The 27,690-nt window shown below is 35.2% G+C and overlaps 5 protein-coding genes and 1 pseudogene across 5 annotated transcripts; 2 read left to right on the top strand and 4 right to left on the bottom strand.

Moving 5' to 3' along the window:
• LOC104785483 (CASP-like protein 4D2) lies at positions 734-2,161 on the bottom strand. The gene is made up of 3 exons (XM_010510702.2): positions 1,581-2,161; positions 1,237-1,363; positions 734-1,151 (listed from the first exon to the last, which is right to left on the bottom strand). Exons 1-3 carry the CDS (start codon positions 1,757-1,759, stop codon positions 930-932), a joined length of 528 nt encoding a protein of 175 aa, XP_010509004.1. The 5' UTR covers positions 1,760-2,161; the 3' UTR covers positions 734-929.
• LOC104785482 (CASP-like protein 4D1) lies at positions 3,204-4,285 on the bottom strand. The gene is made up of 3 exons (XM_010510701.1): positions 4,012-4,285; positions 3,724-3,850; positions 3,204-3,551 (listed from the first exon to the last, which is right to left on the bottom strand). The coding sequence occupies exons 1-3, from the start codon at positions 4,188-4,190 to the stop codon at positions 3,321-3,323; spliced, it is 537 nt and encodes a 178-aa protein (XP_010509003.1). The 5' UTR covers positions 4,191-4,285; the 3' UTR covers positions 3,204-3,320.
• Positions 7,152-9,201, top strand: LOC109132812. Its single transcript, XM_019245196.1, has 7 exons — positions 7,152-7,157; positions 7,248-7,319; positions 7,462-7,611; positions 7,780-7,944; positions 8,247-8,300; positions 8,443-8,592; positions 8,830-9,201. Exons 1-7 carry the CDS (start codon positions 7,152-7,154, stop codon positions 9,199-9,201), a joined length of 969 nt encoding a protein of 322 aa, XP_019100741.1.
• LOC104788882 lies at positions 11,434-12,370 on the bottom strand (annotated as a pseudogene).
• On the top strand, positions 16,388-19,014 carry LOC104785480 (geranylgeranyl transferase type-1 subunit beta). Its single transcript, XM_010510700.2, has 11 exons — positions 16,388-16,711; positions 16,808-16,883; positions 16,969-17,027; positions 17,106-17,248; positions 17,417-17,472; positions 17,561-17,637; positions 17,741-17,786; positions 18,064-18,188; positions 18,288-18,355; positions 18,427-18,514; positions 18,720-19,014. Exons 1-11 carry the CDS (start codon positions 16,436-16,438, stop codon positions 18,867-18,869), a joined length of 1,164 nt encoding a protein of 387 aa, XP_010509002.1. The 5' UTR covers positions 16,388-16,435; the 3' UTR covers positions 18,870-19,014.
• LOC104785479 lies at positions 19,651-21,084 on the bottom strand. Its single transcript, XM_010510699.2, has one exon. It carries the CDS (start codon positions 20,637-20,639, stop codon positions 19,917-19,919), a length of 723 nt encoding a protein of 240 aa, XP_010509001.1. The 5' UTR covers positions 20,640-21,084; the 3' UTR covers positions 19,651-19,916.

The raw sequence follows: 27,690 nt of genomic DNA, 5'->3' as shown, positions 1-27,690 counted from the left end.
TTGGTTTGGTGGTTTAGGCTTTGCCATTATAATATCACTCTTTGCTCCACTCAAATCTGCATATTTTATGTTGTATTATGTTCGATATGATAAATGATCCGATATGTTTTGAAATTCTCGGATCAGAGATTTGGATATGGTTAAAGTTACATATATACAAATATTTGTAGGTGTAGGTATCGTAATTTAAACTTGAATAGACGTACCTGCCTGAATCATATATTATGAATTACTATATAGTATAATTAGTTTTTAAAAATTAATGATAATTTTGAAAAATATTTGTAAAGCGTTGTATTAAAAAATTTGATGATTTTCGTTGAAAGATGTTTGTAAAATATTTATATTTAATAATTCTTATGTGTATGTCTCATACTTCAATTTTTTTTTTTTGTTTTACGTTTACCAGCTATAATTTTTTTTCTGTATATAAGAGAAAAAAATTGCATTTTTTTTTTAAATGGTCTTTTCTTGGGTGTCTAATTAAAACAGTACACATGGTTTATTTTTATGAAAATGATTCACTCTGTTCTTTGGTGCACGTTCGTTAACGTCAACGACTCAACGTATAACACCTTGTATACTTACGGTCAAACTTACACAATTTTAAAACCAAATTAAGAGATGTGTATATTTTTAAGAGTAATCTCTCTTATTAAAAAGTTAGCTCCAGAATTATGACTTTTCAAAGTTCCAGATGATGGTGAGCAAACCTTACAGTAATTTTGAAAATGTATAAAATCTACAGTAGTCAACTATAATTTTCTTATATCAACATATTCATCTAATTCGTAACATGCACAAACAATTATTCAATTTGTATAAATAATTACACCAACACATATCACGGCGAGAAAGCTATACCTGATCAAATAATTAATATTGAAAATCAATAAATCATTACTAGTTCTATAGTGATAAGAATTAAATTAAGAAAATTGTTTGGCAACGGCGAGGGATGAGAAAACAGATAAAACAGCGAGGCAAATGAAAGCAAAGAGAAGAAGACTGGCCGATGCGTAGCCTCTACTAAAGAACGTGTCCACAGGATCAGTCGAATCCAATGCGACTAATGCTAAAAATGTGTCTTTCAAATCTTTGCTCACTCCAAATCCAGCTGCTGAACCCGTCGCCACTAGATATGATATAACCTGTCAACATTTTTAAATTAGAAGAAAAAAAAAAAAACACATTCTAGTAATACAATAATCGAATGGTCATTAATTAATGAAATACCTTGTCACCGTAAAAATCGAGTTGATAATTAAAAGGGTCTTTGATTCCGGTGGCAAATAGGGAGATTGTGAAGAACAGTTGTACGACAGCGTAAACTAGTCCGATGGCGGCAGCTGAAAGCATGTATCTTCAAGAAGTGAAAGAATTAATACACACTTCGGTTTTAATAACCAAAAAAATACCCAATTGTAAAATAGATTCCTAGTTTAAGAATAAACTCATACAAGAGGCAAACCAAATTGCTTTTATTATAAAAAAAAAACAAAACAAATTACTTAAATATGACTTATGCTTTCCAAAACCGATGAACAAATCAAAATGAAGAGCTTCGTTAGGGGAATTACCTATAGGCATAGACATCTTTAAAATGAAATTTAAATGCGCTTCCTTGAGATACAATGGTGACACTGTTGGTGCTGAGGATGATGAGCGCTATAACAAGGAAAACCCCTGTTAAAACCCTAAGAAGAAGGAGTAATACCTTCAACGAAACAGGTGGTGGCGATGGAGGTGGGGGTGCCATGCATAGAATTGACAAGTACGCTTTTTAATGATCTTCTTAAAATTGGGTTTCAAAGAGTAAGATGAAGATAAAAGCCTGAGATGTTCAAATACAATTCATGGAATATTTTCAATTAATTTTATAACTAAAACTTGCTAGAGAGATAAGAGTTGACTTTTGCTCTATGGCATGGGACCAAGTAATGACGGTAAATGTCAAACAAACAAAATATACCAAAGTTTATTGTTCAAGTCGTGCTGAAACTGGATCACCACGTCTAGCTTACCATAAAAAAATGTGATATATAAAAAATTTCATAGAATATTTTTTATGTCTCAAACTTTATAAACATACCAACCTTTGACGTCAGAGAAAACATCATCCGACCTTAAACTAATTAAGTTGAAATTAAGGTAAAGACTCTTAAGAAAGAAGCTTGTGAGGATATATATAGCCTGGAATGATAAGCTACGCGCTCATATATAATTATTTGGTGTAACTGCTGCTAGGCTGTTAATTGATTCATGGACATCTCTCTAGCGGCGAAAATTCGAAGCCGTTCTATCAATTTTCTATGCAATATTTGTTTAGGAAAAAAATAAAAAAAATAAAGATAAGAGTTTGACTACGGGACGAAGGGCTTCTTATAACACGGCGTCCAATTTAGCGATCAACGTTCACATTTAGTTTACATTGTTGGTTATAAAGATCTTATACAATTTCTCAATGAGTTCATTTAGTTGAGAAATTGAGATTTGCACACGGAAGGTTTGGTCAACAAAGACTGAAACTTGAGTCACAGCTGACAGCTCCTAAGATATCAAAGAGTTTCCCTGAGATTCGATGGTGACGCTATTGGATAGTGAGGAGGATGACACAATTATAGCATCAAGGATAAAGGATTATTATCTTCAATGAAACAACTCAACAAGTAGCTTTTTAAAATATATCGAAAACTAAAAACACCTTTTTAAAATGGGGTAATATAAGAGGAGTATTAAAGATAATACTAGTTGTTAATGTAGAAGAAGACATCGATTACAGTATTGGTCAAAAAAAACAAAGACAATGCCAGTCAATAAGCAAATATATCTCGTCGACTAGAAAGATAGGAGTTGATGATTCGTTAATGTCAACGTTAAATTTTAATTTTTTTTGTATTATTTTACAAAAATCATAATATGGATAATTTTAGGCGATGCATTAATACGTTGTAGGATAATTTCTATACAAACTGCAAATTCAGCTAATGTGTTTTCTTATGCTTATTTGCATGTGAGATTGTTTATGACTAAATAAAGGTTATAATTTTTATACGCTAACATGATCTTCCTTCGCCCAATTATAATTTTCATTATGTGTTTAGCCTTAGGGAACAGTTAAAAAGTTGACCAGAGGTTGGCTACACATGTTTACAGAAATAGTAAATACAAAACATAACCTTGCGAGCTATGTATTCGGAACGTGACCAAAGAATCTTAAAAAGCATATAATATAATTTTATTGAATTCCACATTTGGTGGGAGAACCATGAATTAGAATGAAGGAATGCATGTAGGGATACAATGATATATATGTGTGTTTATGAGTTTTGAATTGGTTGCTTAGAAAGAGCAAGGGATGAGAAAACGGATAAAACGGCAAGAGAGACGAAAGCCAAGAGGAGAAGACTGGCCGCTGCGTATCCTTTACTGAAGAACTCATCCACAGGATCAGTCGAATCAAACACTATAAATGCTAGGTATGTGTCTTTCAAATCTTTGCTCACTCCAAACCCAGCCGCAGAACCCGTTGCAAGTAAATATGATATTATCTGTCCAAATTTTAACAAACATTAACAAGTTTTTCATTTTGTGATTCAAATCAATGTGTATGACCGCTCTCATTGTGTATACTAGACTAGAGTTATATATAATATGGACCAAGTTGAGATCTTATCTACAAACTATAACCTTATCTACAAAAATAGTTATAAAGTTAAATACCTTATCACCATAGAAATTGAATTGATAATTAAGAGGATGTGTAGTTCCGGTGGCGAATTGAGTGATTTGCAAGAACAGTTGTACGAGGGCGTAAAGTAGTCCGATGACGGCAGCAGACAGCATGTATCTTTACAATAGAACAAATCCAACCAAAAGAAATGTAAAATAAGAGTTAGTAAAGTTTATTTTTATATGTTTAAGAAAAAGGAATTGCCACAAGACTTAAAACTGACTCCGAATATAGAATAAACATATGTAAAGAAAATATAATTCACTGAATTTACGTACCTAAAAGCATACACATCGTTAAAACGCAATTTGATAGACGTTCTTGAAATTTCGAGGGTGACGGTGTTGGTGCTGATGAGGACCACCGTTATAACCAAGAAAGCCGCTGTCAAAACCCTAAAGAGGAGGAGTACTGTCCTCAACGTAACCGACGGCGGTGAAGGAGGTGGTGGAGCCATATTAATTTTCTCGTTAATAACTAGTTTCACTTTAAAGAGTAAAGATGAAGATGATTAAGGCTGAGCTATATATGTTCGAATTACAAGGAATGAATTGTTGACTTATTTATAGCCAAAGTTTACGTTGACTCGAGATTGAAGAGTTGATTTTTGTTAAAGTCAATGCCAAAACAAATGATATGAATTACAATCCTTAAAACTCTAAATAAATACACGCACAAATCGTATTCTTCAAGTCGTGCTGTAACTTGCTGGAACTCAATAAGCACTTCTAACTTAGTTATTGACATGGTATAAACCCGAATTTTTTTTTTTTTTTGTCAACCAAGTTTCACGTCGAGGCTTGTCGTTCCACTAGCCTTCGAGACTAGCAGCCGTTGATATACACTATCTTTTCTATTTTTATGTCAACCAAATTTGCTCTACAATACATATGTTATATGCATATGAAATCATTAGAGTCCTAGTTACAAGTTCAAGTTAGACACGTAGTAGCGATAATTGAAAGCGTGTTTTTCCATCTATTTGAACAATATGGTCTTCAATCATTTAGGTGCAATCACTCGTATCAAAAATAAAAATTAGTTTTTTTACCATATTACCAAAAACAAAAAATGTAACAAGGAGTTGACTATAAGTCGGCTACATATGTACATGTAACATGCCAGCCCACTGGTTTAAATAACGTCCAAAAAAATGTTTCCTGTAACATTAATGTGTACAAATTAGCAATCAAAGTCTTACAAGTTACAATATATTGATATCGATTCTTTCACTATATTTCAGTAATTTCATATAAAGTCAACGAAAACCAAAAGATATAAGTCAACTCATATATAAAAATCATAGCCACATGCGTCGCCGTTTCCTGCGCCTACTTCCTCACAATTACGTGAAGGCTCACAATTACAAGACTCACAACAGACTTCTTGCTTACTACTACCTAATTTATATATGTAATTTGTATTATTAAAAATTTGTTTACTTTTCTTAATTTTTTTTTTGTCAAAAGTTAAAGATTTGTTTACTTTGTTAATTTTTCTGGCTGTGTTGCTTTTTAAAGTAAAGATTACATAAGTGATAATAAAAATCACTTAATTTTGCTATTTTTACATGGTTTCAACCCATTTAATTTAATCAGTAATGTTATGTTATTGAAAGGTACATATAAGGTACATGCATCCGTAAAAATACTTTGATTCTAAGATATGAGAACCTACATACAATTCTAGGATTCATATGGAAGTTTTGTCAATTAATTTCGTACATTATTTTTCGAACCATGACTGATAGATAATACAAACATCATTCACGCAGAGTTCGATGAGAAAGCTTGCTAGTATAATAGTGTGAGTGAGCCAAAGAATCGTTTTTTTAGTAAATAATGGAAAAAAGGAAAGATTTTGGTGAAAAGGGCTTAGCTGAAATTTGATTTAGCAACTTGTGGAAGATATTTGAGAAGAGGTGATGATGGTCTCCGAAGAGTGTGATTGAGAAGTAGCATCAAAGTGACAAGTGTTAAAGCTCCTGCTTGGTTTCCTACATTAGGTAGTTTAAACGACAAGTAATTTAAAACGGGGAAGTATGTATTATGGTTTCCTACGTTAGGTAGTTTATTACAAGTAAATTTTGTTCCCTTATCTCCTTCTTTTCGTATTTTGTTCCTAAAAACTTGTCAAAAATGATGATGTTGTTATAATTAGCAATTCTTAAGCAAATTTGTAGAAAATTGTTTCTTCCTCTCATGTTATGGTCATTGTGTCTCATGTTATCAGTGCGGAAAAAGGTAAGTAAGTTACCATAACTATAATGAGATTGATACAGGTGCATCCAAGATTATATGGTGATAGTTTAATGTGATTTACAATATATTGGACTGTGAGTAAATTAATTATTTTCTTAAGAGTGTTTCTTTATACATTGCAAACAAATCAATATTTTGGGATTATAAAAATAATAAATAAAGTCAGACCATTGGTCTGATGTTACCATTTTTCTTGCATAATTGTTTACCTTCTATAATATAAAATGTCCTGGTTTTATTATTGTTGCTCAAAAACCTTGGCTCGGAATAGCGTTCGATAAGACCTCTATTTATGGATATTTTATATGGTGCTATGTGCTTCTTTTAATTAATTTGTTATTCTAGTTTGAAAATTATCTCCAGCTCCATCTCTGCAGTAGCTTAATTGGTTTCCGAGTGTAGAATCCCTAATGACATTGGACTGTATGAACAAAGTTCCTTATTAATACAACAATCAGACTGGAGGGATTCAACAATTGCACCAACGGAAAGAGATGACCGAGGAAACACAAACAACACTATTGAATTGGGTAATGTTGCTCCTACAATGCAGAAGTCTCTTCTTCATATAATAGAAAAAAACTTAAAAGTAAAAAACCAATATTCTTTTGTTCTGCGTAAAATGGTACTTATAACAGTTCAAAACCTGTATTTCGATTATAAAAAAAAAAATCACTTTATTGATACAGTATTAGGGCATCTCCAACCCTACTCTATTTTAGAGTCAAAACTCTATTATAGAACAACATTTGCTCCAACTCTACTCTATATTTTACTTTAAAATAGAGAAAATGATAAGATTGCTTTATATATAGAGTAACTCTATTCTTACCTCTATTTTTTTACACTACCTCTATTTTCAACTCTAAAATAGAGTAATACATTGGAGGAAAACAATGCTCTATTTTAGAGTTACTCTATTTTAGAGAAAAGAATAGAGATATACATTGGAGATGGTCTTAGACCTTAACATTTGTAGTTTAACAAACCAGATTTTCGTATTTGACACTTTTGGTAGGTTTATAGAAATAGGTAAACTAGTACGAAAAGCAATATTAGTCGTTGACTCAAATTACTGTAACAACCGTTTTCTTTTTGTGAAGTTTTGGTAGGTTTTTTCTTCTTATATGCTTTTAATTTTAGGAGTCGACGGAATTATGAACGTCAGATTCGACAACTTCTATTTGTATTTGTTTATTCTTTATATTTGTCATTTTTAGTTTATAAAAGAAAATTTAATCAGATTATTTCAGGATTTTGATTGTGTGGATATATACAAACAACCGGCTTTCCAACATCCAATGTTGAAACACCATAAGATTCAGGTTTGATGGTTAAACTTTTTCAATCATATATGAAATGTGGCAAATAATGTTTTAGTTAATCATTTATAAATATATGAATTTCTTTTTTTCTTATTAACAATATTTTGCTTCTCAATCTTGTTATTCTTTTGTTATGTTATAGAAACAGTTCATTTCAAATGAAAGCCATAAAAGCAAAGATAAATATAAAATAAATTATCAAAATTGTCCAAAAGGAATGGTACCAATTTTAAGGCAAACAAATGAAACTGAGAGCATTCATCTCGACTCGGTCGAGTATCCTGGCCAACATGTAAATCTTCTTCTCTTGTCATGGCTTTATTGAAAGATTCTCATCAATATATTTTATTTATAGCACAAAATTTGATTATAGGCGATCACATTTTTCCCTTATTTCCAGTGTAGTGATTATAATACATGCAAAAATTATTAAAAGTGGCAACTTCTATTGTTTATACAGTTTGCAACACTTGAGACTGTTTTGGATGGGACCATCTATCGAGGAGCCGAAGCTAGAATAAGTGTTCATAGTTTAACTGTACAAAATAACCAGTACAGTAAAAGTCAAATTTGGTTAGAGAATGGACCTCGCAATCAACTCAATAGCATACAAGTTGGTTGGACGGTAAGTTTTTGTTAAACGTATAGAACAAAATGGGTACTTCATACAAAATTCATGTGTTTTTACACTAGGAACTAAAACTTAAAATATAGATTTATGTAATAAAAGTATATATTACTATTTTAATTATATTTATGAGCATTTATTAAGTAAAAATCCCTTTAGAAAGTGGAATAATTATATTATCCACAAATACAAGAAAATAACTCACTTATTGTAATCTAATGATCTAATGAGATATTGGAGAACCAGAGTAAGTACATTTTTTTAACAAATATTATTCATGAATTTCAAATTTTATACAGGTGCATCCAAGATTATATGGTGATAGTTTAACGCGATTTACAATATATTGGACTGTAAGTAAATTAATTATTTTGTTAACAATGTTTCTTTATACATTGCAAATAAATAAATATTTTGTGATTATAAAAATAATAAATAAAGTTAGACCATTGATTTGATTTTGTTTACCTTCTATTTTACATTTCAATATATTAGGCAGATGGCTATAGAAAAACTGGATGCTATAATACAAAATGTCCTGGCTTTGTTATTGTTGCTCAAGAACCTTGGATCGGAATAGCGTTCAATAAGACCTCTATTTATGGTGGTAAAACAAGTGTTATTGTTCAACCGCAAATTTTTCAGGTACTCCACTATATGTATAATACAAATCAATTTTTTACATGAATATAAATGTTGGAATTTTTTCTATTATTATTAAAACATCTAATCTCAAATGTTTGTGGATTTTCTGCTTCAAAATATTCGAATACATAAATCACATATACATACACACACATATATATATTATATAAATATAATTATTTATAAATTTTAGAGATTTTGTTTAATAGTTTGTTTTTATGTTTTAATATCTAATAGGATGGCGTCACTGGAAATTGGGTATTAAAAATATTTGATCAATTAATTGGATACTGGCCGAAAGAGTTATTTACACATTTAAACAATGGAGCTTCTTTGATACGTTTCGAAGGAAATACGTTTACATCTCCTGATGGAATTAGTCCTCCTATGGGAAATGGTTATTTTCCAAGTACTGACTTTCAGAAGAGTTCACATTTTTCGTTTATTAAGGTTAAGAATTTGAACTACCAAAGCATTGATCTCGGAGATAAGGAAACAAGACCATACGTAGATTCTTATAAGTGTTTTAAACTAAAGTATTGGGGATATCACAAGCAAACTAGAGTAGCCTTCTCCCTTGGAGGACCAGGTGGAAATTGTGGTTTATGATTAATGAATTATGTATATGTATCGAGTATCGACCAAAACTATATCAATTAAATAAAGTTGACTATATCTATATCCATATTATTGTGCAGAAAAAGTTTTTTTTTAAAAATTAAGGTTGGAGAATAAAAAGTTATGCAGATTCTAGGTGTTTTAGACGAGAGTGGAAAAAAAAAATACTAAGAAAGTAGTGTTAAAGTAAAACGAATAGAGTATGAGAGTAGCCTTCTCACTTGGAGGATCATCTGGATATTGTCGTATATGATGACGATTCATGAATTATGGAAAGCCTCTCAGTTACAAAGAATGTCAGTTTCACAGGGTCACAATGTACCCTTTGTTTCTTATAATTCCTCACTTCTTTGATTACTTATGATGATTCTCAGCTGGCACTGTCTTTTATCTCTCATGTTTGTGTTCTTGGTTAGTTTCTGTTAATTTGGGCTTGGGCTTCTAACTAAAAACCAATTGGCAATTAGTAGATTGATCCTAACCCTTTATATATTAATGATAATCTCTTTAAACTTCAGATGTGGGACTTGGTTTGTATCCCAACAATCTCCCCTTCAAACCAAGGACCACATGTGGGATATTAACACGCCTCCTCGAGATGATAACTCCATCTCGAACCGATCCCACTTGGACCGACAATAAACCCCTTCTTGGGCCCCCATTACTCGGGTTAACAAGAGGCATGTCTGTATCTACTTTTCTAAGTCCACCAGAATTTTAACCTTGGGCTCTGATACCATGTTAAATTTGGGCTTATCTTGGGTTTCTAACTAAAAACCAATTGGCAATTAGTAGATTGACCCTAACCCTTTATATATTAATGATAATCTCTTTAAACTTTAGATGTGGGACTTGGTTTGTATCCCAACAGTTTCTGTATCTCTCCTTGCTTGATACCTAATACATATGTTACAAAAACTCTGCAGAATGATGGTATTAAGTGGATGTGTGTCAAGTTATTGAATCAGTTCACCTCGAGCTTTTCGTTATTCAGGATTGAATTTTATGTATTACTCACCACTTTGGTTGCTAATGTTATGGCTCTCATTCTATTGTTGTACGCAAACAGTGGACCAAACACAAATGGGTGCCAGGGTATTTTCAGTCTCATTATAATAGCCTTCATTGTTTGTGATATGAGACATATTGAAACAAAAATGTGGATAATGCAAGCTTTGAGCTACTTACTGTGCTATTGCGTCCCTTCGGTTGATGGGATTTTTTGGAGTTGATTTACTGTCAAACGATTCATCCAGTTCAGTCATAGACCCGTCATTGCTTCTAAACTGGTGCCTACAGGTACTACTTCATAGAATCTGTTTTGTTTACCTGAACTATGGACATGGAAAATATGAGGGCTATAGGCCAAACCTTTTTTGCCTCGTGCTTCAGACTACAGAGGACAGTCTTCTTTATTTCTCTTCTCAGCTCAGACACTTTCTAATGAAGTTAATGCAAGAATTTGCAGAGAGATCAGATCGTAGATGGTACCTCAGTGTTACTAAATTCTAGACAGAGCGACTGAGATGCAAAAACGGCTGTGGATTTGAGATTCTTGCTAAAGTTCAAATCAATATATCAGGATATAAAGGGACAAGAAGGTGTGTAAGATCATCAAGAGCGATAAAACCTGGTGGTAGAAAATCCTGGCTGCCACAAATGCAGTTCCTGGATTCAAACTCTGCAGTATATATATGAGACTATATCAGTGAAAAGAGAGGTATAAAGGTCTCTTAATGGGAATATATACAGCAAAGTAATGCCATTAGTACTACTCCCTCTTATCAAGAAGACAAGAAGGAAGCTTGAAGTGAGAAATTGATAAAGTTCTCTGCACCAACTTAAAAGATAAAAGACCATCATGATGTATCTATATAGAACCTTCGCTTGTGTTAAAATATTTTCAGATCTAGAGCAATTGACCTGCTAAATCATTTCATTCTGCGCCAAAAACCTGAAACAACAGAAATGGCAGAAGATATTGAAAGCAAATGGAGCTTAGAGATATTCTCTGTACCTTGGATCATACGTACATTAAATTATGCGCTTGTCCTTTGTTCCAGTCTCTTGTAATATTTATGTTATATGATCCTATTTATAGTTTCTTGTTCGGGTTAAAGGTATTGTCTTCGTACGTTTCAGTTTTATTTGCTGGCATTTCATTTCATTGGACGTTCTTGAACAGATTGAGAGACAAGGGAGCTACTAAATCTTATTTACGATCAATAAATATTTTGAAACAGCAACCTTTAATATATAGAAGAGTATCCATCACAAATATTACTAGAGTCTATAGGACACTTAAACTCTACTGATGGCATACATGATGATTAAGATAATTTATTAAGATTGCTTTTTGATATAAGGCAACAGACAAACTGAGACATGAAACTTTCTTAATTTCAGATTCTGGGCTTTAGACGACCTTAATCATTGGCAAGCTTGAAGGTATGGGCCTGCTTTGTGGCTGCCTTGTTTGAGTAAATTCCTGCAACGAAGTGGTCTCTAACTTGAGGGGTTGTGAAAGGGAACCTAGTGTTGACCATGGAGTTTAACCAAGACGCCGTGCCTTCACGGTAGAGAGCACCTATGGAATCAGAGCGGGTGTTGGAAAGTGCCTGAAGAAGTTTCATGTGAGTATCAAACCCTGGAATGCTATTGGAAGTACTGACTGTACCAAAAGCTCCACCAACAGTGCCCCACCAGCCAAGCAAACCCCAAATCAATGTAGGGTGGTGTCTCCAGTAACTACACAAAACAAAATAAAAACAAACCTCATGAAGTGTGATAGTTGATATCATCATCTATCTTATGGTGTTTGTGTTAAAGAGAACATTTGTCACTTACTCGCATGTTCCAGTGATTGGTGGGAATGGAGCAGGAACGAAAGGAGTTCCAGGAGTCGGTGGGCTTCCTCCAATGATGGGTCAACGATGGGTGTTGGTGGAGTCACAACGACTGGAGTACTTGGGGGAGGAGATGAGTAATATCCACCAGAAGGAGGATTTGAAGGCGTTGAAGGATCGTAAGGTGGTGTCCCAGGGGCGTGTGATGGAGTGGAAGGAGTTGGAGTATGTGATGGAGGTGAAGGGTGAGATGGAGTTGAAGGAGTAGGGTCGTAAGGAGGAATTCCACAGTTAGACCATATACAATGGGGTAGTTGAATAAAAAATTAAATTGTTTAATCACTACGATGAGATTATTGAATGTAGGTGGATTAATTGGTGTTGAAAACATTCTAACATGTTGAATAAAAAGAAAGAGGGACCAATGCTGACACGTGGCAAGTTTTGAGAGGCTGTCAGTTTTTTTCCTTTTTTAATGAAGATTCGCGAGAGGATGACAAGTACAGTAATTTTATTGGTGACTAAGATTTTGGATATTATTTTCTCAACTTATATTATTAAGATCAATTATTGTATAACAAAAAGTTTTTTTTCTAAAATAATTTTCATATCAAAATTTATTATTTTATGAACTTTATAAATAGAGATTTGGTTCATTTTATTTGGACAAAAAAAAATTCATTCCTACTATAATTTTCTAGTTATTATCTAATAAACTCTTATTTATTTCTTAAATTAGTTAGAAATTTAAAATAAAATAAAAAATAAATGTAGCTTATATTAATTTTATTTTTCTTTAGTTTCAATTATTGTTATCAATATGTAGTTATAAAATTATATAAATAATTAAAAATATAAAGTAAAAATGGTGGGGTAGGATGTTGAATTTTATTAAATAAAACTATTGGAGAGATTAAAATTGAATTGAGTGTTGAATGATTAGGTGGAAGAGAGAGAAGATGATGTGAAGTGTTAAAAATTGAGATGGAAGGTGTTGAATGTTTTAACCAATGTACATGTCTTAAAAGTAGGCGTGTATGATAGAGTTGAAAGAGTTGCACTGCAGCTTCCAATGTGTGCTGAGGACTTACTGCATGATCAGTTAAGTGAAAAGTAATATATTTGGTCAAGTCAAAATTCTTCTTACATCAAATAAATAAATAAAGTTACATATGTTGTGATTTACTTATTTTCCTATAATTATTGTATTAGTCTTCTTAAGAGACTTGTAATGTATATCGATTGATAGGTCAAAGCAATAATACAATTAATATTATAGGAAAAATATTTAATAATTATAGGAAAATTAAAAAATCCTAAAAATAAAAGGATTACAATTAATATTTTTGAAAAGTATATAAAACCAAAAGTAATCTATTATATCACTAATTCTTATAGGAAAGTTATCTATTAAATTATTAATTTCAATAAGAAAATATGTGCAGTTAATAAGGAAAATATTTGCAATTTAATTGCAATTATTATTTATTATAATCATATAGTAAAAAGAAATTTATACAAAAAGTGATTAAAGTATAAAAAGATTCAATGTGTTAAAATTAGTGATTAACATAATATAAGAAAAACAAGATAATCAAAATAAGAAATTAATTTAACTTTTTTAAGTTTTTTAATCCATGAATGATTTGATAAATTATTCAATATTATTATGTTATTATATAAACTTTGGTTTTTAAAGTTAGTAACTCATGTAATCGTGACACATGTCAATTTTAACAACTAAATATATGAGATTACAAAATATGAAACAAATTTCTTTAAGATATTGTTACTTTTTCAAATATGAGATAAATTAGTTTTCAGTTTTTTTTTTAGAAATATGTTTTATTAATTTTTAGTTTTTAAAAAAATTAAGTAAGATATAACTTTGATACGATGTACATTTTTTGATATGAAAATTATAAATGTTACTAATTAGGATTGAGTGCATAGAATTAAAATTTAATTTTATTATCATGTAATATACAAAGAAATTGTATTGCAAGATGAAATGCATGAACTCTAAATCCGGTTTTAAAAAATCAAATAAAAAAAACTAATATTTTGAATACAACTTAAAATTGGTGAGATTTTCAAAAATATCCATTTTTCTAGTCACTTTTCAAAAATACCTTTTCATGGTGTCCATTTTCGAAAATACCCCTTTTTAATATATAAAATGACAAAATTATAAACCCTAAACTCCAAATACTAAACTCTATTTTTTAAAAACTATACCCTAAATGTAAATTGGGAACCCAAACCTAAAAAAACGAATTCTAAAAATTAATTTAACATAATGTAATTGTGTAAAAAACAAAAATAAAAATGTTTTAAAAAAGGATATTTGAAAAAAGAGGTATGCCAAAAATGTATTTCTATTATGTCTACATAATTCATTAACAAAAACAAAAATACTATATTTTATAACTGAAAACTGCCGGAAAAACGGCCAATTCCCCCATAAACTATGTTACTTTATCGCATGCATACACGAAACTTTCATCTGTGCCTATTCTCCTATTAACTACGACAAAATTTAAATATCCTACATAAACTATGCAAATTCGGTTAAACACCATAAATCTTGAGACGGTGTTACTGTTCCGTTAACATATGATGACTAGGATGCTGACTAGCTACAGAACGGCGTCGTTTTCAATTTTTCATATATTAAAAGAAAACACATTTTATTTAAAAATAGCAAGACTAGGAATTGAACCCGGTACCTCTTCTTCGATGAGTCAGTCTTACACCAACTTAGCTACTATATTATTTGTTGTAGGTACAAACGGATATATATATATATAAACCTTATGAACAACTAAGAAATATGAACCCTAATTTNCAAATACTAAACTCTATTTTTTAAAAACTATACCCTAAATGTAAATTGGGAACCCAAACCTAAAAAAACGAATTCTAAAAATTAATTTAACATAATGTAATTGTGTAAAAAACAAAAATAAAAATGTTTTAAAAAAGGATATTTGAAAAAAGAGGTATGCCAAAAATGTATTTCTATTATGTCTACATAATTCATTAACAAAAACAAAAATACTATATTTTATAACTGAAAACTGCCGGAAAAACGGCCAATTCCCCCATAAACTATGTTACTTTATCGCATGCATACACGAAACTTTCATCTGTGCCTATTCTCCTATTAACTACGACAAAATTTAAATATCCTACATAAACTATGCAAATTCGGTTAAACACCATAAATCTTGAGACGGTGTTACTGTTCCGTTAACATATGATGACTAGGATGCTGACTAGCTACAGAACGGCGTCGTTTTCAATTTTTCATATATTAAAAGAAAACACATTTTATTTAAAAATAGCAAGACTAGGAATTGAACCCGGTACCTCTTCTTCGATGAGTCAGTCTTACACCAACTTAGCTACTATATTATTTGTTGTAGGTACAAACGGATATATATATATATAAACCTTATGAACAACTAAGAAATATGAACCCTAATTTTTTTCTTCTTTTCCGATTTTCCTTTTCTCCTTGGCTCATTCATTCTGCTGCGTCTCCATCCCTAACTGCAGAGATTGATTTTAAATGCGTCTCCAATTCAATTTCAATCTCAACTTTATGTTGATGTTCCTTTCCCTTTCCCTTTAACAAAATCAAGTTGGGCTATTAAAGATCGATCTGGAAACATTATTTATAGCAAATTTGATCTAATCCACCGAAGAAATCCCAATTTTTGAAATTCATAAAGAATGATTAAGAAGCCACGATCAGTCACATGTTATCGGAAAAGAGGAAGCAAGAACAGATAAAACGGTTTCGTTTTCTTAGTTACTTTTCTTAATTTGTGCATCTGCCCTATATATATATATATATGCGGTTGGGTTAGAAACGAATATCATAGTGGTCCAGATGGTTTTGATTCGCTCGTGAGCATCGGAGGTCATGTGTTCAAGTCTTGATTTTGTAGTATTTAACATCGTATTTTAATTTTTTCCCTTTCAAAAAACAAAACGATGTCGTTCAGTAACTCTACGTGGAATCTTAGTCATCATATGTTAACGACACACTAACACCGTCTCACGATTTGTGGTTTTTAACCGTATTTGCATAGTTTATGTAGGATATTCAAATTTTATCGTAGTTAATGGGGAAATAAGCACAGATGAAAGTTTCGTGTATGTATGTGATAAAGTAACATAGTTTATGGAGGAATTGGCCGTTTTCCCGAAAACTGCCACACGAGAAGGTTTTTTCAGAAAACAACATGCTGTTCGGAATTTATACAACGTAACATCGTGTCGTTTTGACTTTCAGCAGCCACAGATCCAAAACTGTTAAAAAGTGTTGAGTCTCGTGATCCGTTGACTCACAAGACCAGAAGAACGAAGCTATGTCAGAGACCGCCGTGTCAATCGATTGGGATCGATCTAAGTCGGAAGATGAAGACGATGATGAAGAAGAAGAAGAAGAGTATTCGTCGCCGGTGCAATCTTTTCCGGGGCCACTGCCACCGCCGTCGGCAAATTTCGAGAAAGATCGACACTTGGTGTATTTGGAGATGATGTACGAGTTGCTTCCGTACCATTACCAATCTCAGGAGATCAATCGTCTTACCCTCGCTCACTTCATTATCTCCGGTCTTCACTTTCTCGGCGCTAGAGATCGTGTTAGTCTCTCTTCATCATCAAAAGTTTCAATTTTGTGAATTTCATCTGTAAAGTTTTGTGATTTTTATAAACTTTATTGGAAATCGTTGGTGAAGGTTGACAAAGATGTTGTTGCAAAGTGGGTTTTGTCATTCCAGGCCATGCCTAGTAACAGAGTTTCACTTAAAGATGGTATCTTTCTCGAGTGTTATTATCTTTATGAGCAAGTTCTAAATTTAGCATGTGATTCAGTGAATGAGATGTTCTCTTCTTGCAGGAGAGTTTTATGGGTTCTTTGGTTCAAGGAGTTCTCAGTTTCCCATAGATGAGAATGGGGTACTACTAATAATAAATATATTCTTTTAAGTTTTCTACATTACGAGATTTAGTTTTTGATTATCTTTGTTGGGACAGGATTTCTTAACTCATAACAGTAGTCACTTGGCAAGCACTTACTGTGCATTGGCCATTCTGAAGGTCACTGGACATGATCTCTCGACCATTGACTCTGAGTTGTTATTGTTGTCCATGAAAAACCTCCAACAGGATGATGGAAGGTATTAGTTTTTTGGTGCTTTAAAAAGCATAATGCGTGTGTAATGTCATAAGTGTGTAACTTATCTGACGAACTCCGGGAATTTGTTTGCAATATTCTGATTTACATGGCTGGTATTGTGTAATGGGGTCTAAAATTGGGTTATGATACTTTGTTCGTTTTGCTACAGCTTCATGCCTATCCATATTGGAGGTGAAACTGATCTTCGATTTGTATATTGTGCTGGTAAGGAATAGCTACCTAATAGGATTTGTAGACCATGTCTTTATACTTGGAGTAGAGTGTCAATCTAGTCTTTTAATTTGTGGATCAGCTGCAATTTGTTACATGCTGGATAATTGGAGTGGAATGGACAAAGAGAAGGCTAAGAACTACATATTAAACTGTCAGGTTTACTTCTGTTCTTGTAGTTGCTTTTGTCATTTTTCTTCCATTGTTATTTGTTTATTTATGTGTGTTAAGAAGACATTCTTGTGAAACATTCTTTTTGCAGTCATATGATGGTGGCTTTGGGCTGATCCCTGGTTCTGAGTCTCATGGTGAGTTGAAGACAAATCCTATACAATCTTACAGTTGATTTTTTTCCATGAGCAGTCCAACTTCGTAGCACATATGTTATGTGAATCGGCTAGAAATTGTTACTGAATTGGTCATCGAGGACACTATAGATAACTAAGCTGGTTCATTTAGGTTCTTACTTCAATGGCTACACATAAGAAAAAAAGCTGTACTATAGTCTTATGTTATGAGGCATTGAGTTTACTTGACTCCACTCGTGTATGATGCTTACCTACGTTCTGCAACTTAGTTATGCAGGTGGTGCTACTTACTGTGCTATTGCGTCCCTTCGGTTGATGGGATTTATTGGAGTTGATTTATTATCAAACGATTCATCCAGTTCAGTCATAGAACCTTCATTGCTTCTAAACTGGTGCCTACAGGTACTGTTTCATAGAATCTGTTTTATTAACCTAATAAATATTACCTTAGTTTCGTAATGATCCTGAGTGTTTTGATGGTTTTCTTAACCTTTCCTATAGCGACAAGCAAATGATGGTGGGTTTCAAGGTAGGACTAACAAGCCAAGTGACACATGCTATGCATTTTGGTTAGTCCACTCAACCTTTACTGTCACCGGATGTAACTGTTCTCATTTACTTATAGTACATATTTGTGTAGGATTGGAGCTGTCCTTAAACTCATAGGAGGCGATGCATTGATCGACAAAATTGCTCTACGCAAGTTTTTACTGAGTTGTCAGTCTAAGGTATCTCTTCTTCTATGTCTCATATCTCAATTGATACTAAGCTATACTAAGCTTATAGTTAGTTAGCATTAGTACTAATAGCAGCATATGGAGGATAGTTTGGTACATTGTCTCCACTCATGCGTTTACATTTTTTATTCATGATCGATTACTGGTAACAACAATGTGGTTAACGCTGCCACGGCTCATGCATTTTTGTGTGCAGTATGGTGGATTCAGTAAATTCCCAGGACAGTTACCGGACCTGTATCATTCATACTACGGTTACACGGCTTTTAGCCTCTTGGAGGAACCAAGCTTAAGTCCTCTATGTCCTGAGCTAGGGTTACCTCTTCTTGCAGCCTCGGGAATTTGATGTTTAGATTGCCTCAAACTCAAAGTCACATTCTTCTATCACCACACTTGTAACGTTTAATACAAACATTCCACGAGGCAGAGTCGCTCTGTTTCAGCAGTTAAATTCTTGTTGGAATATTCAATTATTCATTGTTGGCTCTCAATATGGTAACATTGCAAACTCAAAAAATGAAAAACTATAAAGAAAACCAAATTTAATATAATTCTTAGAAATAGACATAGGAACAAAGAATCAAAATTTTAAAATCATAAAATCTGTAGAATTGTGTGATTTGACAAAAAAAACAAAAGACATAACTTTTTTGCAGTTTTCAACTCTTGTGAACAAGTGAGTGGTGTTGTTGATGCCACTTGGATGAAAAGTTTCAGACACAAACTGCAACAATTGGGACAAAAATCCCAAAGGGAAAGAGATTCCCCACTTGGTCTTTCATGAGTCTTGTCTCTATTAACAATCGTCTTATTCCAATTTACCGGTCGATGTTCAAAGTTTCAATGCCGTAAAAAGAAATATTCTTACTGTAGTAGTAGCGTTTTCGAAGCATATGATCTCGAATAAATCAAACTAGATTAGTATATTTAATCTCTTTACTTTTTTTTATCCTCACGTGTTATGTTTACCATTCTAACTCCAAATTCGATACAAATATTAAAGCTTGTTCAGAACTAATCCCTTTTTAAAGTAAAAAGTCGGTTTAAGATAAGGGAGTGCTGAGTTCATGCATCTTTAAATGTCAACCACAACAGTAGTAAAGAGTAAACTATGCTATAAAAGAAAATAGAATCCAAAGCCAATCTTTATTCCCATGATTTGATCGAAAATACACAAATTCGGCTAAAACAAATTCTCTATCCAATCGAAAAAATTTACAACCGGTTTTATCCGATGACAAACCAAAAACATTCAGACCAAAACAAATGTTGATGATTAAATCAGACCAAAAAACCGGTTTAATTCTATTTGGTTTTCTCTCCAAGACCTCATCTTCTTGATTGAACAAATCCAATTCTTGAACTGTGTTTTTAACAGTTTTGGCTCTTGAATTCACTCGGTTTCTGCAATCTCCATCACTTTCTTCTTGTAAAGCTTCTCCTCTGCGTCTCTTAAGAACTTGAATCTCGACAATGGCGAAGATGACGATGATGATGGTGAATGCGATGATGACAATGGCGATGATCTCACTAGCCTATTGAACTCAGCATCAGACGATGACTCAAAGAAACTCGAGATCTCTTCTTTTCTACTACCATTACAAGACTCCATTAGTGACGGAGTTAAAGGAGGCGTGAACAACGAAGGTGAAGCACGAGGAGTAAGATATGGAGGAGTAATGGCACCACTTTCCATATTAAGAAACAAATCATTCAAACTCTTTCCTTTTGTGGAAACCACCCCATCTTCACTTTCCATCTCCTCTACTGTTTCCTCCATGATTGTGAACAGAAACCTCGGCACATGCCCTGGACCACACACATTCCCAAACCCATCATCAGAAGGAAGAGACTGTACTTGTTCAGTTCCAATGGGCTTAGGGTTTGAGAAAGAAGAAGGAGATGAAGAAGAAGAAGGGTTTGTGGTACTACTGCAACAGAAGATTAAGAGAAGCTCTCTGGTTCCAGGGGTAGAATAGTCATTTCGAAAGTCAGGCCTCGTCGGCGTCGACCTCTTCTTGCACCAAAGCAAGTAATAAAGCTCAGCGAGAAGAGCTAATAGCAAACAACCAAAGACTATGCTTAGAGCAAGTCCAACACTGCTCAGAGATCTCATCTTTCTTCTTCTTCCAGATAAGATTCACATCTCTTATTGTTCATCTCGATTCGACCAAATGTGAGATGCAGAAGGAACAGAAACTATATATGGAGGCTGTCTATGATTCTTAGAAAAGAAAAGAGAAAGGGTTTTTGCTGAAACGAAAAACTTAGATTTAAGGTTGGGGATGAAAGAAGAGTGAAGAAATGTGAAAATAAATAATTTCCTAAAATAGGTGTGTTATATAGCGAAGTGTGGAAGTGAACTCAATAAAAAAGCATAAGTGAATACGAAGTTTTACCCTTAATGAGAGGCCCTAGTTACCATTTTAGTAAAACTATATATATCTTATTTTGAACTCTATTATGATTTGTACCATTGATGGTGAATGAATCAAACTAGTGTACAAGCATCATTCTGGATAACGAATGGTTCTACCGACAAATCTATAACGAACAATTCTATTCGTACCGTAAATTTAATATACTAAAGACGACTCACTATCGATACCTCATTTATATATGCACGATATCTCAAGATGAATATATTTACTCTTAATACAATGAATTACGAAGAACGACTCATGAATGGACGAGGGACGAGGGAGAGACGTTCACTTTTGAAAATTTCAGTTTCTTTAATCTTTACTTAATTACTTTACCTTTTTATCTTCAAATAATTTCCGTTTCAAAGCATCAAACATGGATAGGCCCTTTAAGGCCTCAACCCATGTGATGTGACGCATGTATATATGCAGTGATATGTGAACTTTGAGACTGACTAACACAAGTAGCAATAAAGAAAAACATAAATGAAATAGAGTGAGATTTGTTTGTGTTGCGGTTGTTCATGCCTATTGATATCAAAGTCAGAGTCAGATTAGTCCACCAAATCAAAGTGTCAGTGACTCCGCCTCTCAATTATATAAATTTCGTGTTGTCATGCATCAGCAACTATCTAGCCTCTTTTATCAACCAATCATACGTTTTATGTACTACTAGACTAGTAGCATTAATATTGATATCCCATTTTATATGTGGTTCCTTTCGTCATACCACTTGATAATTCTCTCAAAGTACGTGGACTCAAATTTATTCAGAGTATTTCTAATGCATCAAAGTCGTAATATTTAGTTTTTTTTTTTTTTTTGTCAAAACAACCCCGTATATTAAGTTACCGGAAGAGACTCTCTTCGTGAGAGAGCCAAGAAGATACCGATGTGCTTACATGGGAAAAACAGAAACCTCGTGCTCTTGCACATTTCGTAAGTTTATCAGCACGGATATTGTCCTCTCTAGGGATATATCTAATGCCAAAATTGACAAATCGCTCTCTGAAGTGAATAAAATTCTTCAATTCTGATGAAAAATTCGGCCAATCTTCTATATTGGATGTCATTGTTAGTAGGTCCGAGCAATCCGTCGCAAATAGTGCTCTATCAAAATCCAAGGTCAACAGACACTCCATAGCCCAAATGAGAGTATCTAACTCTGCATGTAAAGGGGAGAGACTTCTCCGCGATCCTTTTAACCCCAAATTCATTATCTTATCCCCAATGGATGCAATCCAGCCATGTCCGCTCCGATCCATGTTTGAGTGCCAAGATCCATCAATAAAGCAAACAAGGGCGTCATGTGGGAGTGGAGGCGGAGATATCTTTGCTTCCTCTAATCCAGGCGCAAGGTCTTTAGTGTTGACTTTTCTCCATGCACTTTCTTCTTTGATAGCTTTTTCCAGTGTGTCTTGCGGAGGTTCGGAGATATTTTCAAACACTTTCTTGTTTCGTGCCTTCCATATGTACCACATCATCCAAGGGAATGGCCTCAGGTGTTCTTCGAGATTACCAAAATCTTTATCTCTCCCATATAGGAAGTCAAGGTTACTATATAGGGAAGGTGAANACTCCATAGCCCAAATGAGAGTATCTAACTCTGCATGTAAAGGGGAGAGACTTCTCCGCGATCCTTTTAACCCCAAATTCATTATCTTATCCCCAATGGATGCAATCCAGCCATGTCCGCTCCGATCCATGTTTGAGTGCCAAGATCCATCAATAAAGCAAACAAGGGCGTCATGTGGGAGTGGAGGCGGAGATATCTTTGCTTCCGCTAATCCAGGCGCAAGGTCTTTAGTGTTGACTTTTCTCCATGCACTTTCTTCTTTGATAGCTTTTTCCAGTGTGTCTTGCGGAGGTTCAGAGATATTTTCAAACACTTTCTTGTTTCGTGCCTTCCATATGTACCACATCATCCAAGGAAACGGCCTACAGGTGTTCTTCGAGATTACCAAAATCTTTATCTCTCCCATATAGAAAGTCAAGGTTACTATATAGGGAAGGTGAAGGGAACACCAAAGGATGGGAGGGGATGGTCGATAAGGCCCACACTTGGCGTGCTGGAGGGCATTCGAATAACATATGATTGATGGTTTCCTCCTCTGCTCCACATCTAGGGCAACCCTTGTCTCTGCCAATATGGCGATAATGTAAGCGTTGGCATACAGCCAAGCATCCATACACACATTGCCACACGAAGTGCTTCAGCTTTCGTGATGTTTTTAACTTCCATGCTTGCGCCTTAAGTGTTGTAACACTAGGACCCTAAACAGGGAGGTCGCCAGCAGGGCGAGAGATAGCTCTCGCGGCTTCATATCCAGACTTAACGGTATAATTCCCTGACTTTGTCAAGGTCCAGGAATATCCGTCTCTCGAGGCTTTTAAACTTGGTTTGATCCCCAAGATAAGGGTAATTTCTTTCGGGGGGAAGAGTTCCCGAAGACGCTCCAATTTCCACGTTTTTGTGTTAAAATCAATCAAAATGTTAACACAAATCAAGGGGTTTCTCTCATTTGTAAGCCCTTCTGGTGGTCGAGCTGGTGAATCTGGGATCCATGGCTCAGTCCAAATGCACGTGTTGAATCCCGAACTAATAGTCTTCCGAATGCCATACGATAGAACCTGTTTTGCCGCCAACATACTCCTCCAACCGTAAGATGGTCTATTTGAAACTTGTATCTCTAATGGGCTACAATAGCGGTAGTATCTCCCTTTGAGGACTCGACTAAGGAGGGAATCTGGGTAACGCAATAGCCTCCATAGCTGCTTTGCCAACAAGGCAAGATTGAACTCTTCTAGTGTTCGGAAGCCTAGCCCGCCTTCCGAAGTATCATTACACATCTGCTCCCATGATATCCAATGTAATCCTTTACTGTCAGCTTTGTTGCTCCACCAAAAATTAGCAATCGCACTACTTAATTTTGAGCATATAGCTTTTGGTAAGAGAAAACACGACATCACATATGTTGGAATTGCTTGTGCCACTGATTTTATCAGGACCTCCTTGCCTCCCTTGGATAGGGATTTTGAGGTCCATAAGTTTACCTTCTTATGGAGTCTATCCCTCACAAAAGAGAAGACTTGTGCCTTCGACCCATGGATCTTCTCCGGGAGGCCCAAATAACTTCCCATACCTCCTTCTTGGGATATCCCTACAATAGATTTGATCTCTTNGCCCGCCTTCCGAAGTATCATTACACATCTGCTCCCATGATATCCAATGTAATCCTTTACTGTCAGCTTTGTTGCTCCACCAAAAATTAGCAATCGCACTACTTAATTTTGAGCATATAGCTTTTGGTAAGAGAAAACACGACATCACATATGTCGGAATTGCTTGTGCCACTGATTTTATCAGGACCTCCTTGCCTCCCTTGGATAGGGATTTTGAAGTCCATAAGTTTACCTTCTTATGGAGTCTATCCCTCACAAAAGAGAAGACTTGTGCCTTTGACCCATGGATCTTCTCCGGGAGACCCAAATAAGTTCCCATACCTCCTTCTTGGGATATCCCTACAATAAATTTGATCTCTTGTCGTATAAGGGGTGGAACCTCGGTTCCAAACATAATCGAGGATTTGGAGAAATTGATTTCCTGTCCTGATGCCTCGCCATAAAAGCGGATTATGTCAATAATTGCCTTACATTGATCAGGTTCAGCTTTGCAGAAGAATAAACTATCATCGGCAAAAAGTAGATGGGAAACCCGGGGACTTGCATTTGAGATACGTAATCCCTGGATCTTTCCCTCTTGTTCTGCATTCCTAATCTGTGCTATTAGGGCCTCTGTACAAAGAATGAACAGGTACGGCGAGATTGGGTCCCCTTGACGTATCCCACGAGTTGGCCTAATCCGTCCTTTTGGGTCCCCATTGATCAAAATTCTGTAGGATACAGAGGTGATGCATTGCATTATCCAACCCACCCACTTTTGATCAAATCCCATTTTTTCCATTAGTGCTCTCAGAAAGTTCCATTCCACCCTATCATAAGCTTTGCTCATGTCCGTCTTAATTGCCAGAAACTTTTTGCGGTTGGCCTGGTTGGAACGAAGGGCGTGGAAATTTTCTTGAGCGATAAGGATATTATCTGTGATTAACCGTCCTGCCACAAAGGCAGATTGAGTCTCGGATATAAGGTCCGGTAAAAACCTCTTTAGACGTAGGCTTAGGATTTTTGAAATCACCTTATAGCTTACATTACAGAGGCTAATAGGGCGAAATTTTGACATTTCGCGAGGTCGTTCTCCTTTCGGGATCAAACATATATTTGTTTCATTTAATTTGCCATCAAATGTACCAGAGCTAAAGAAATTCTTCACCATATTGATGAGATCACCCTTTATAGTTTCCCAGAATTTTTGAAAGAATAAGGCTGTCATCCCATCCGGACCTGGAGCTTTTTCCGGGTTCAGGGAGAACAAGGCTCTTCTGACTTCCTCTTCTGAAACTTCTCTCGTCAAATGCTCATTCATTGCGGGTGTGACTAGTGTCGGTACATCCTTGATGGCCAGAGTAAGGTCACTCGCATTCGAGGAAGAGAAGAGATTGTTGAAATACTCCACCGCCACTTTTTCTATTCCCTCTTCTGTATCAATCCAAACTCCCAATTGATTAAGGATGCCTGTGATCTTGTTCCTTGCTCTCCTTTGTTTTGTGGAGGCATGGAAAAATTTTGTATTTCTATCTCCTTCAGCAAGCCAAAGTTCTCTGCTTTTTTGGTGCCAGAATGCTTCCTCCTCCCTATAAGCCTCACATAGTTGCCATTTAAGGTTCAGGAGTGTTTCCGACGATGCTTGATCATCTTCGAAGGTCTTATCAATCTTATCTTGGAGATCCTTGATCAGTTTTTCTGAGTTAGTATGATTATTTTTCTTCCACAAGGAGATAGCCCTTTTGCAATCTTGGATTTTTTTCCTAATGGTTCGCTCCCTAGAGGCATCATCGTCTCCCCATCCATCTAGCACTGCCTCTTTAAAGCCAGGCTTATCAATCCATCTCTTATCGAACATGAATTTTTTCACAAACTTTTTTGGACGTGATTGAATTGATGCAAGGAGGGGACGATGATCTGAACCCCACATCTTCATATACTCCACATTAGTGTGGGAAAAAATATTGTGCCATTCCTCGTTTCCCATGGCTCTGTCCAAACGACATCGAATCTTACCATTTGACCGTTGGCCAATCCATGAAAATTGATTTCCTTGATAAGGAAAGTCTATGAAACCACATGAATCGATCATAGCACGGAAAGGTAGAAAGGAGGACTCCGATCTTTTTTTACCCCCTCTTTTTTCGTGATTCCCTGTTATTTCGTTGAAATCTCCAATGATGAACCAAGGTTCGGATCTAGAAACTCCGATACGCATTAGTCTTTCCCACACATATCCACGGTTTGCAGGGACAGGGTCACCGTAGATAAAAGTCATAAAAACTCGGTTTCCATTAATGATTGTTTCGATGTCGATCAATTGATCATCTAACAACAGGAACCTAACCGGATAGTCTTTCGAATAGAAAAGGGCTAACCCTCCACTTGTACCTTCAGGCTCAACAGTTTGGAGGTTGTCGAAACCTAAATCAACTTGCAAAGATTGCAGAAACGTCTTATCATTCTTGGTCTCAGATAAAAACATAAAACCTGGTGAGTACATACGACACATCTCTCCCAGTCGACGAGAAGTCTCTTTAGCTCTCGCTCCTTGACAATTCCATGCTATTGTTCTCATAATTTAGTTCCGGAGGGAGAAAAAAACCCCACCGTACTAAAATTGCAGCTAAGAAATATAGCCTTTACTGCTAGATACACTTCACTAAGAAGGAAATACGAAGACCTTTTCAATAGGTCCATTAGCGAATCACCACACTGTCCCAATAACGTGGAAGACAAAATTAGGCCCATATTCATCGTGATCAAATACTGGTCCATCTTCCAAAAATCATTTGTTAGGCCCAGAAACCTAAACAATACTCTCTGGCCCACAACGAATAGGGTTTCATTTGTTAAACGACTCGGCTTCTTGACACCGGAGCAAAGGTGACAGTTAACCGGAGGGACAAGAGGGAGCGCCGGAGTAGTTTTCCGGGATGTTGGAGTCAATCTCACCCTCGACTGGTAGGGGACTCGTTTTATTATTTTCTGGGTCCATGGCAACAGATCTGGGAGGAAAATGTCACAGGCACCAGAACTAGGAGATATTGGTCTGTACTTGGGTTGAGCAGCGAAGTTGTAAGCGGATACGAAGAAGAACAAGAAAGACGTATCACCGCCGGCGCAGAGGAGGACGAATCGCCACCACCAGTATGAAGCTTCGGGTGAAAATCCCGAGAAAGCCAACCCACCCAGAAGTGAGTCACAGTGCCGGAGAAAAGCTGCCGAAGTATCAAACACGAGACCTTCGGCAACCAAACAAAGTGGGTGGCGGATTAAGGCGACGAACTCAAACAAAGGTGATTCTGCTCCAATTGAACAAGTTCTGGCGGTATGACCCGAGCTGACCTGGAGAGACTGATTAGAGGTAGCACATGAGGAATTAGCTATTGATTTCAGAGCTGACGATGACCCGCGGTGGAGACTTAGATCCAGCGTGTCAGACGAAGCAAAGACCACCAAGAGGATAAGAGATATCCTTGGGTACTTTGATAGCCAAAATTTCTTCACAAGCGTGAGACTAGTTAGGTGAGAATCTCCCCAAACAAACCTAACTTGACATAAAAGGAGAACAAGTCGAAG

Source organism: Camelina sativa, chromosome 5 (assembly GCF_000633955.1).
Source record: "Camelina sativa cultivar DH55 chromosome 5, Cs, whole genome shotgun sequence".
Classification (NCBI taxonomy): domain Eukaryota; kingdom Viridiplantae; phylum Streptophyta; class Magnoliopsida; order Brassicales; family Brassicaceae; genus Camelina; species Camelina sativa.
Note: the sequence above shows the minus strand (reverse complement) of the source record. Positions and strands in the feature narration are given on the sequence as shown.

Coding starts and splice junctions, on each gene's coding strand:
- LOC104785480 (XM_010510700.2), top strand. CDS start 16,436: ATGTCAGAGACCGCCGTGTCAATCGATTGGGATCGATCTAAGTCGGAA. Junction 17,787..18,063: donor CCCTGGTTCTGAGTCTCATG/GTGAGTTGAAGA, acceptor TTAGTTATGCAG/GTGGTGCTACTTACTGTGCT. Junction 18,356..18,426: donor GACACATGCTATGCATTTTG/GTTAGTCCACTC, acceptor ATATTTGTGTAG/GATTGGAGCTGTCCTTAAAC.
- LOC104785483 (XM_010510702.2), bottom strand. CDS start 1,759: ATGGCACCCCCACCTCCATCGCCACCACCTGTTTCGTTGAAGGTATTA. Junction 1,364..1,580: donor AAAGATGTCTATGCCTATAG/GTAATTCCCCTA, acceptor CACTTCTTGAAG/ATACATGCTTTCAGCTGCCG. Junction 1,152..1,236: donor TCGATTTTTACGGTGACAAG/GTATTTCATTAA, acceptor AAATGTTGACAG/GTTATATCATATCTAGTGGC.
- LOC109132812 (XM_019245196.1), top strand. Junction 7,320..7,461: donor TGAAACACCATAAGATTCAG/GTTTGATGGTTA, acceptor GTTATGTTATAG/AAACAGTTCATTTCAAATGA. Junction 7,612..7,779: donor TCGAGTATCCTGGCCAACAT/GTAAATCTTCTT, acceptor TTGTTTATACAG/TTTGCAACACTTGAGACTGT.
- LOC104785482 (XM_010510701.1), bottom strand. CDS start 4,190: ATGGCTCCACCACCTCCTTCACCGCCGTCGGTTACGTTGAGGACAGTA. Junction 3,851..4,011: donor AACGATGTGTATGCTTTTAG/GTACGTAAATTC, acceptor TCTATTGTAAAG/ATACATGCTGTCTGCTGCCG. Junction 3,552..3,723: donor TCAATTTCTATGGTGATAAG/GTATTTAACTTT, acceptor AAATTTGGACAG/ATAATATCATATTTACTTGC.
- LOC104785479 (XM_010510699.2), bottom strand. CDS start 20,639: ATGAGATCTCTGAGCAGTGTTGGACTTGCTCTAAGCATAGTCTTTGGT.